This window comes from Ostrinia nubilalis, chromosome 4 (assembly GCF_963855985.1).
Source record: "Ostrinia nubilalis chromosome 4, ilOstNubi1.1, whole genome shotgun sequence".
Taxonomy (NCBI): domain Eukaryota; kingdom Metazoa; phylum Arthropoda; class Insecta; order Lepidoptera; family Crambidae; genus Ostrinia; species Ostrinia nubilalis.
The window spans coordinates 12,837,001-12,847,878 of NC_087091.1; the positions used below are offsets into that span (position 1 = coordinate 12,837,001).

The window sequence follows — 10,878 nt, forward strand, 5'->3', positions numbered from 1 at the left end:
ACGGTTACATTCATAAGCACATCTTGCTAGTCTGTCAGCGTTGGGTTTTCTCACTGAGATATTTACAATCGCTTTAACAAAATCACAAAATATTTCCATGTAAATGCCTATTTGTTTTGAGTATGACTTACCTACCTAGGTTATTATTTACTTTGACGATGTTGACGCGAAATTTAATGACAGTCGTTAATTCATAGTGTAGCAATTGTAATTTGTATTCTGGTTTGCTAAATAGGTCTGGTTCACCAGCATTGTTTATTGCAATTTTGAAACCGCAGAGTATAAATTGAAAATGTTCTCTATCAATATCATCATTTCATTTGTTTTCGTCTAGCAAGAAGCACTCCCCAAAACCAACAACATGAAAACCGTAAGTACCTAATTAAAAAAATTGTTTGTGAACCATTGGAAGTAATAGTGACCGTAAACGAATCTTCTGCTAGTGTTAATTCTACTACTCCTGCATTTGTATGCACCCAACAAAGTAATCCTTAGTGATACTTTTTTCTTTCAAATACAAACGTTAACGAATGCGGTTAAGTGGTGTACGGTTACGGGACTGTTCCCATTAATTTCCATTGATCTAACTCAATATTCAAGATTTACAACTTGACCACCGCAACCGAAACAGTGAAGATTATTTAGGCCTTCCCAACTCCTCTGACCAGCATGGGAAGTGTAGAGCAAATCATTCATTTGCCTCTGGAAAATTAGAGACCCCTCCCAACCTATCTGACTAAATAACGTGTGGGGAGTGTAGAGCAAATGTTTCATTTATCTCTGCTAGAGGGTAATCCAGGTGGACAGTCTCCACTACAGGTGCAGACTGCAGTGGAGACTAAACGACCTTATGATGAAGATTACTTCTTTTATAAAATCTTTCTTTTTTTACCCCAGTTCGTGGTCCTGTCGTGCCTGGTAGCCGTAGCGCTGTGCGCGCCGCATTCTGGTCTCCGGGAGCTGCCCGCGGTGCGCCACGAGGAAGTGCACGACGAGTACGGCCAGTACGCGCTCCGGTACATCACTGCTGAGAGTGAGTATCTTGTAACTTGTTAATGCTTTATTTGTTTTAATAGTGTGGATGCTATTGTGTCGTTTGTGGACAGTGAATGAATCAAAGTTAAAGGTGAATATAATCTTAAAAGTGAACTACACTCTGGGAGCATGAGAAATAATCGCCTCTCATACGTGTAAAAGCACTGCTGATTTCACTTACGGTAGATTTCAGTCCTACGACTCTACAACATACATACAATATAGATAGGTTTCTTGGTATGACGATGTCTATTGATGCATCATAACCAAAATTATAATCATTCATGTCTTTCGCTACAGTCTACTTGTCTCCTTATGCTGTTCTGATATATTTAATCACAACATTATCATACAATGGTGTATTCAAGTATTTGTTATCCTCTATTGACACTATAAAAATAAATTGTTTAAATCAAACTCTACCTTTCCAGACACCGTAGTATCAGAGCGCGGACGGCTCATCCCCAGCCCGAACGGCGGTCACGTCTTGGAGATTGAAGGCCAGTACCAGTTCATCGGCGACGACGGCCAGCTCTACGTCACCAAGTACCGCGGCGGCCCCGACGGCTTCCACGTCGACGGCGCCCATTTGCCCGATCCCGTCGCCATCCCAGCCCTATAAGACCTAGTCAAATAATCTAGCTAGATGAATAAATTATTCCGAATTTACCTGCTTTGTTTGCCTTAAACCTTTACCATTTATGGCATGATCAAAGTCGCGTACCTACCTCTTATGTAGCTACAGCTACTGATAGTGCAAGAATATTATTTGATTGGTAAAGTCTAAAAAATATTGACTGAACCTATACATTATTAAACGGTCTACTCAGATAAATGAAATAAATGGAAAAATCCGGAAAAAAAAAACGACAAAAGTAAAGGGAAAATGGATCAACAAGAGACCATCAAAAGAATTAAGAGTAATGTGAGCATCAAATATCAAAATTTTTTGAAATAAAAAAAAATACTAATCAGTCTTCCCTGCTGACGGTACCCAGCGGATTTCTGAAAGGATCTAAGGAGGGTGGCGTGAGGTTTCGAGGATGCGCCAGGAGAGGGGGCTGCGCTGTGACGTCACGTCCTATCGGCGGCCATCTTGTGGATTATCTCGTCGCACCTGCGGGGCGCGGGGCTTCAGTATCGATCTGGGCCCGGCCTGCATTTTTTCAGAGTAAACTCGTTAATGTCTAGCGAAATTGTTTTTGAATGTCTTTGACGATGGCAGCCAGATATTTTTGTGAGATATTTTTATTGGACTTTTTTGTTTTGTCCTTGATAAATTAATTTGATAATTTTGAATAGTGGATCGTACTTGTTGATAGTTTAATATTGTCCAAAATATTGATTACTATCTTTTCTAATTTAATTTTCTCGGAGATAGCTCCGAGAAATTAGTCTTTCAGTATTTTGTCGTTTAAAATTTTAAAATTATTAGCTTTGTATCTTTGCCATCATCAATGAAATTTCAGGTTAATTATCTCATTGAAACTTCAATAATAATGTCAAGATAAGTCTGTTTTATGTTGGAGGAATATGCTTCGTATTGTTGTTAGACATTTGGAACGAACGACCAAGTCAAACAAAACAAAATTTCAGGGAAAATTCTGTAAACAAACACGTTTTTCAATATCACAACTTATATTAGAGTCCCAACTCATTTCATACGAACATAAACAACTTTATGGGACGTGTGTCCTTTTAATTTTAATTAGTCAACTTTTCTATTACACAGTATCCGACCCGAACTATCTCGTATTAAAATTCGTCCCCGCGCACAGTGCTATCTGTCTGTGGTTTTTGGACACGCTGATAGCATCGCTACTCGGCCTCCCGCACTCTAGGGAGGCTTACTCCATTTGTTTAACCCTTCTTGGTTCATTTTCAACCCTAATGCTATACGTATAGAGACGTCAGCTTGAAGGAACATTCGGAAAAGTCAAACGCCGCGCCGCCCTTGTTTATTTAAAAAGACCCGACGTTTTGCTTTAAAGCTTTATTAGTTGAATGATTTTGTGTATTGTTGCTTTAGTTTGATATCTGCTTATTTTTAAAGGATAAATTCTGTTATAAATACTAGCAAATAAACGAGTAAGTCAACTGTCTAACGTTCTAATTAGTTGCCTTTAATATTTTAATACATAAAACTACTCGTATTTTTGACCCGCGTGTTTACGCAAGGGTTGATTTCAGCCAGTCAAAGACAGACTCCAGATATCAACGATCACAAAATCTAAACAGTTTTTTTTTGTAGGGGAGACAGAGGTGAGTTGTAAGAGATCGATTTTTGGAAACCTATTAACTATCAGCGAACTCGCAACAGCGCGCATTTGTTAGCTTGAGACTTGAACTAAAATACGCGCACTGTTCCGAGCTCGCTGGTAGTTATAAGTTCCATAAAATCGACGATGTCACAACTCTCCTCTGTTACAACAACTCTCCTCGGTCTCCCCTAATGTCTGTTAATACATCAATCTCAAGTGCATAACTTGAGATGTGGTTACTTAAATACCTTTCAGCTGAAGAAGCTGAATAGCACGTTGCAGTTTTAAACTGGGTAGTCATTGCTATTATTTTTCTAAAGTTTATGGAAGCTTAATGTTGAATATAGACGACATCTAATGCAATTGTGCCCACCCTAGTTATGTGCGTAAATAAAAATAAAATTAAAGGCTCTAAATCCATTACGAAGACTTGAACTTCCGAAAAGGGGAATCTTGGGCAAAATTGTGCGCGCTTCTGGGATTTATAAATTCAGCAAAGGTACTCGTAACTTACTGCTTAAAATAAATAAGGACGGAACTAAACTTGAGTACGAACAGCCGAAACTCGCGAACAAAGCTTGTCACACGATTTATAGCACGGGACACTTCGTCGTCTAATTTATAACGAAACTTGCAGCTCACTTTGTAACTGTGATGTATTATTTACTTAAGCACTTAACTTGCATTTCGCGTTAGACGAAGATATTTAGACATCCTACTTTATTATCCAGAAGCGAAAGTTTGTGAAGATGTTAAATCAGAGTTAAACAGAAGTTAGATGTGTTTGGATGCGACTATGTCTTGAATAGCTGTAGGCTATTTTGTATTAGTGATGTAGCTTTTTTACATACCCCGACTAGTAAATATAGCCGATAAACCATTATTTAGGTACTTTTTAATCAAAAAATAATAAGATTGAGATATATTAATTTCCAACGTATCATTAGAAAATACCTCTAGTTTACTCAGTGCCGTAGTCATAAAGGGACATTTAACAGCAATTTAAAAGAATACCATTAATTACAAGAATTAATGTCTTCTAACTTAGCCGACAAGTTGACTAGTAAACACACGGCGTTTATTGAAAACACTTACTAAAGTTAACTGCTGCCCAGGTACCTAATGCTGGCATAAGTGAACTGGCAGATCAAGATTGTGTTCCTGTTTCTACATCGATAGTTAAATTCAATGCATTGGAACTTGCCTATTACGGTACTTAATAAGTAATTAATAAGACTGCTTGTCTGTTATACATAAATCCGTGAGTTAATGTGAAGCCAATTAAACTGTTACGGCCAGATTCAGAAGGGAACTAGTCACAACTAGTTCTATGTCATTAGTTCCATCATTAATTGCACAACATTTAATGTTGCCATGCGTTATATGTATACTGTCATAAGTTTAATGCGATATTTTTATTTTGGCAATATTTCTTATGGATTTAATGACTGATGTCACATAATAAGACTCATGTGATGATGAATGAATGACACGACTTTGCATCAGATACGAGTACATTTCAAGACTTTAAATCATACCGTTACATAGCAAAAACCAGTTTAGATCATGACATGCATAATGTAAGTATCATAATGTGCAAATTTCCTGCAATTTGTAGACGGAATTAATTACTATTCAATTAGAATTTACTAACTTACAAAATTCTTATTGCGCTTACGAGATTCAACTTGGTGGTCTAGGCGTGTAACCTTTTAGAATAAGTCCCCTGAGACGCGTCCGAAAAGGGGTTTCGATTGATTTATGTTTGGGTCGTATATTTGACAGATTGTAACACTGAAATGTATCAAAATATTTCGTTTTTGTCAGTATTACGTACTCGCTTATTTAAAAACGATAATGACTTGCAATTTGTTTTCAGGAGTAGTTTAAAGTTTAATAGTCCATTTGGTGTTCCTTTGGGATATAAAAGGATCAAAGTCATTCTGATTGTGACAAAAAATCTAAAAGGGGTTTATTTTTCTCTGTTATTTCGCTATTTGAGACCAAATGGGGCGTAATACGCAACCAATCCTTTGTTTATAGCAACAATCAACATTAAATGTACACTATCGTCGATGGCACTTACAACAGAGGGAAGTGGTAAGTGGCAATCAAGATGTTAAGACCACCGGCGACAATGCGATCATTGAGAGCGCGTGCGGCGCGCAGCTGCGGTGCTATGCGCGGGCGCACCCTGTGTTGTTCCGGGCTCTAGAGGGTGAGAGGGTTAACTTCGGCACGCTTTTTAGGTTGGTGGTCCGACCACCATGTTGTTTCCTAAATTAATAGTCAATACGTAACCTGGAAAATCTTAATAAAGATTAACCCAATTATTAATAAAAAGTTACGTGCATTTACTTTAAAGTGACCTTTCCATTGTAAACGTCACATTAAATTTGATTTAAACACGAGTCAAACCTTTATAGTAGGTATGCAATATCATAATTTCAGCCACAGGACGCCCACTGCTGAGCATAGGCCTCCCCCAATGATTTCTCTATCGCTCGATTGGTATACGACTACGACAAAATGCTTTTTGAGTTGGTGTTCCGAATAATGAAAACCAAAAACATTTCATTTTCTATTTTTTTCAATGTGATGTTATCTAAATAGTACAGTCAAAATCCTACAAGCAAATTCCAACTTCATCATAAGGACTAAAAATTAGTGACTACGACAAAACTGTTTTCTAGTCTAGTTACTCTCAGATTTATTAAGTTCTTACAAGACTTATGAAGCTTATGCGACTCCAACTATAATTCAGATCGCGATAAGACGCTATCGCGGTTCCCTCGGGAACAATGAATTTTCTCAGAAAAAGAATTTGCCTATGAAGAAGATGAAGGATTGAATGTCGTATTGAAGCTGAGTGTATTTGTCAAAGGGAATACCTCTTTTATTAGATGAGTGAGATGATTTTTAGATATTAAGGATGAAAAAGACGTCAAATTAAAAAATCTGTGGTCAAATAAATTACCTTTCTTCTCTTGCATCTCCGTCAGCAGGGGTACGCCGTGACAACAGTGGGCCCCCGCTGAAAATCAGTTTCAAGACAAGCCCTGGCGGTCTTGATGTAAGTACGCTGAGCCTTTTTGTCAGAGGGGCACAAGCAGTTAACTGTCCACTTGTATATTTCTCTCTGTTTGTATCTATGTCTTGCCTGCTTGTATATCTTTCTTTCAATTAAAATTATTCTATTCTATTCTACTGATTTTATAGAGCTCTGAACCGAATTTTCAGTACATATAAAGTTTTTGTACATCTAAACTTCATCTAATAGTAGGAAGTAATAATGGATACTTTACCCAAAATTGAGCATTGTTACTAAGTTTGTTCGGAAGTAGAGTGGAGTGGGCAAACACAGGCACGCGCTAACGCCCGGTGGCCGACCACCGCGGTCGCGAAAGGGTTAAGAGAGTCACTTCAAGAGGACACATTATTGTTTTTGTGTACTTTTTATTTAAGTATTGCTATTATTAGAGGATGAATCCGCCAGTTATAGATTATTAAAAATATTTAACGTTTATTCAATCATGGCGATCTAGTATCCCTGCTTTGCTAACAAGCTTTGCTTAGTTTTTGACTAGATGGCGCAGTGTAAACGTGTCCAAGGATATAAGGATTTAATATGATTCTTATTGGAATACAAATTTAGTTCAATAAGAGCACGTAGCGTAGTTTTCTGTACGGTATCTAGAGGGAATTCTTTCAAATAAATTTTACAATCAGACTCGTTAAATAATTCCAAGATAATGGTAAAATCTTTCTCAATTGAATAAAACTCGTTTAATCACAACTCTATAAGATATTATACAAAACTTTTATGATTACTTAACGCAAGCTACCTTAAAAGAGCTTTCTAAGTTATTATTCTATGAAATATGCCCAGCAATGGGAAATATTGATGAGACTATTGAGAACTACAGACACACCAGCTGCCGAAGAGTTGCGGGGGTCCTGTCAAAGAGAAGGTGGTCAGAAGAGCCAGTTGATAAATGATTACGGTTAATTTACCTAATAATGGATAAAGACACATATTATCTTAAATGACATACATTCCCTTAATATGGACATACAAGAACTTTTTAATTAATTAAATTATAATATTATTTACCTTAACAAGAGTGGCTTAAACAGAAATGTGCGTGTAGGTAAGTAAGGAACCTCATTTAAAATTAGATATCCAATTAAAAGACTGGCGCTACACTCAATCTAATTGGAATTAGAATTTCTGTCTTATTTATAAAATTAAGTTGAACACAATTTGTGGCAGTTAGGTAAATGGTGTTCATTATCAAGATAATTTAAAGGATTTATTAATACAGGATATCTATAACTATTGAACTTAAGATAACCGTCATGATTAAGTACTATTAACTGGGTATATTAACTATTGTTACATTACAATATTAATTTGCTAGGAATCAATTATTTTCTCAATCAACACCAAGCGCGATCTCTTGGATAGATAGTTAGATTGGAATTTAATTTTATTAGCATGATGATTAAAACAATAACAAATGAAGATTAATAATATAATATTGTACAAGAATACATATTTTGTTATAGTCTCTAAGATTCTAAATAATAAATCCTCCAATAAGATGTTTTTTATCTTAGCCATTGATCAATATGGGTTCTTCTGACTGTTTATTGATTTCTTTGATAGGTATTATGAAATCGTGCTCAAATTCGTTATAACTAAAATCTTTGAAATGGAATCGAGCTTTAATCAGTTTCAGTCCTGTAACTATACTAAATGATGATGATGATTCCGAAATGATGTTAAGTATGAATCACACTCAAGCCTTAAGTTTTTTGGTCAATACAGGAAAATTACATCATTCACAAGGATGTGTCTATGCTGGAATTTGAATCTTTCGTAAGTGCGAACTTTAATGCCTAACTCTCTACTCTACCTTTACATCAGCTGCATAATCTTTGGCAGCATTGAAGCTTACCGGTGGCAAGCACGGCCTCTCCATTTGTTAGGCGCCACGTGATATTATTATATTATTTATCGACCTCCAGCCACTGCCTACTGAGTTACAGCACTTGCTTAATTTTAATTCAGCCTAGTTATTTTATAAAGACATAAATTATAATCGCAATAAAAATGTTGTGCTTCGCTCGTGTATCGAGGTAACCGCTATTGTACTAACGCATTTATTTATTGACCATTAAACAAATGAACAGAAGTTTTTTTCATTGAAACTTAATGATTTATTTAGGTAACTAAATAAAATGATAGATTTACAGTAAGTATTTCTACTTAGGTACTACATTTGTAGTTTCCATGTCGGTAGAGGTCAAAACTGAAACAAATTATACATAGTTCCAATTTGACTTCTTCGATGTTAAAACGCTCTTGTTTTAGTAAATAAAATAAAAATAGTTACTCACAACTGGGAAAATTACGTTACCTTTTTTACTTCAAAGGAATTTTCCAGTAAGTTTAGTCAATCTAAGAACTAGATAAAACAGAAAGCTATGTCAACTGGGGTTAGGTATTCGTCCGTAGTTTTATTTCGGGTATTCTAACGAAACAAACATCGTATCTAAGCCTTAGCCAAATTTCCATATCAAAGCCGTTTCATGTTTCTTTAGCGTACTGCAGGTGTTTAGAGAACAAGCGAAATAAAAACATTTCATTCGTCTTTATCTTTATTTGTGGCTACGTACCTGTTCAATGAAACAAGATCTGCTCTATAGAATGAGATAAACCGAATATAAACATAATAAAATCGGCTTTATAAACCCATCGGAGGTGTGAAGACACACGAACGAGGTAAAGGAGTCGTATTTCAAAACAACGAATTTGATATTTCAATTTTTCGCGTGTTTTATGTCGGTGGGAATGTCGTGGGACTCAAGCATGTGGTCCCAAACGTTTGCAAAAAGTTATGATGTTATATGATAAGGTTTTTTGTATGCAAATATATTTTAATAGGAATATTGGTATTTTAATGATTGATTGATATCTAGATGGTCTAGTTCTGTAACGTTATGTATCTTGATTCATATCTGTATTTCTATAACCATCACAGCAATGTTTGGTTTTTTCTTTGGAAATAGCATTTGAATTAGGTAAGATTATGAAACCGCAGTAATCTACTTAGGATGCTTACCTATTTAATATTTAACTCTCCCATCCTAAAATGTAAATCCGAGATTGAATGACACAAACATTCAAGCACACGCGTTGAAAAAATAAATCAAACATTCTGTTTACGACGCCCACCATTAATAAAACTCTTTAAAATATATTTAATAATGTCCACAAAGGTAGGAGAGCACAATACTCGGCCATAAAGGGCAACATTTATTATGGCGACAATATATCGAATACAAAAAGATAGTGTGACAAAGACGCGTACTTTTTAATAATATTGTCATTTCTCAGCAGCAGTGGACTCTTTCAAAAAGCCATAATACAATAATTTATTTCTTTATAAGAGTTTTTTTGTGTGAGAATACAGCCAGGTGAGCACGGGTTAAATGATTATGGTTTTTCCTTTAGAACTGCTCTTATGACTTAGGTATTTAGAACACTTTTTGAATGTTTGTTTAAAAAATCTAAATGAAATTAGCAAAGATGAATTCAATTAATTCAAGAAGGAATCTTATAATATTCATAACATTGTCGCTAAAACAAATTACACATTTAGCCGATAAGCTCCTTCCTAAAAAAATGTTACAAAACTCCAATGTTTTACACGGAAGAGGTGTCCCGATAATTCGGCATGAAACAACATGTCTTGCACAAAAAAGGCAATAACGATGCGTTTACGGCGTCGAGACGGGGTTGACATTGGAGCCACAATAAAGTCGATGAAATATTTGGGGGCTCGTGTATAACTCATAGCAGTCTTAGGGCGCTATTGTACGTATTCGCACAGGTAGAGTCGCAGTGGGTAGCATCCCTTCAGTCGTTTGTTTTATCGTCACTCTTTGTTATAGGTTATGCAAATAAGCGAAAGCAATTATAGTAGGCTTTTGGAAATTTGTAACGGTATATACCTCTCTATGCAATAATGTTCTGGTTCGTTACACAGGTGAATTAAGTATTATTAGAATATTAGTTGGTACTTAACCAATTTTTATGAGTGTTCACTTCAAGCGCCTGCGGAACACGAGGGAGCAATTTTCGTAAGTAGGTGGTGCATGCATTAAATAAAACTCCATCAACCCATGAAAGTGAAAATAGTACAGATTTAACGGAAACTTAATTTTCAGGATTATTTTTAACTTACTTTTCAGCAGCAGCAAGTAAGTAAAACTTTTTGTATTTTTTCCTGTTGTCGAAAGCTTTTGATAGTAAAATTTTTATTTTCACTGGGAAATATAAATCTGATTCAGCTATTATAATCACATAACATTACTATTGTATCATGCAGTTACCATGGTGAATTCATGGTAGGAGCCAAGTAGGTCACTGGGATCCAACCTGATGCCAATACTGAGCTGCTGAGCTCAGCAGCAACCTCCGCTTGACATTCCAATCACGTAGTTCTTCTTGGAGGCCTGATTTAGCCAGGGCGTCCAAGTTTATTTTATTTCTAGGATTAATAATACCTAATTA

At 35.9% G+C, this 10,878-nt stretch overlaps 1 protein-coding gene across 1 annotated transcript; it reads left to right on the forward strand.

The window, feature by feature from the left end:
• The first annotated feature begins 225 nt into the window (after positions 1-225).
• LOC135071530 (flexible cuticle protein 12-like) lies at positions 226-1,672 on the forward strand. Its single transcript, XM_063965311.1, has 3 exons — positions 226-370; positions 898-1,033; positions 1,467-1,672. Exons 1-3 carry the CDS (start codon positions 362-364, stop codon positions 1,655-1,657), a joined length of 336 nt encoding a protein of 111 aa, XP_063821381.1. The 5' UTR covers positions 226-361; the 3' UTR covers positions 1,658-1,672.
• The last annotated feature ends 9,206 nt before the right edge of the window (positions 1,673-10,878 follow it).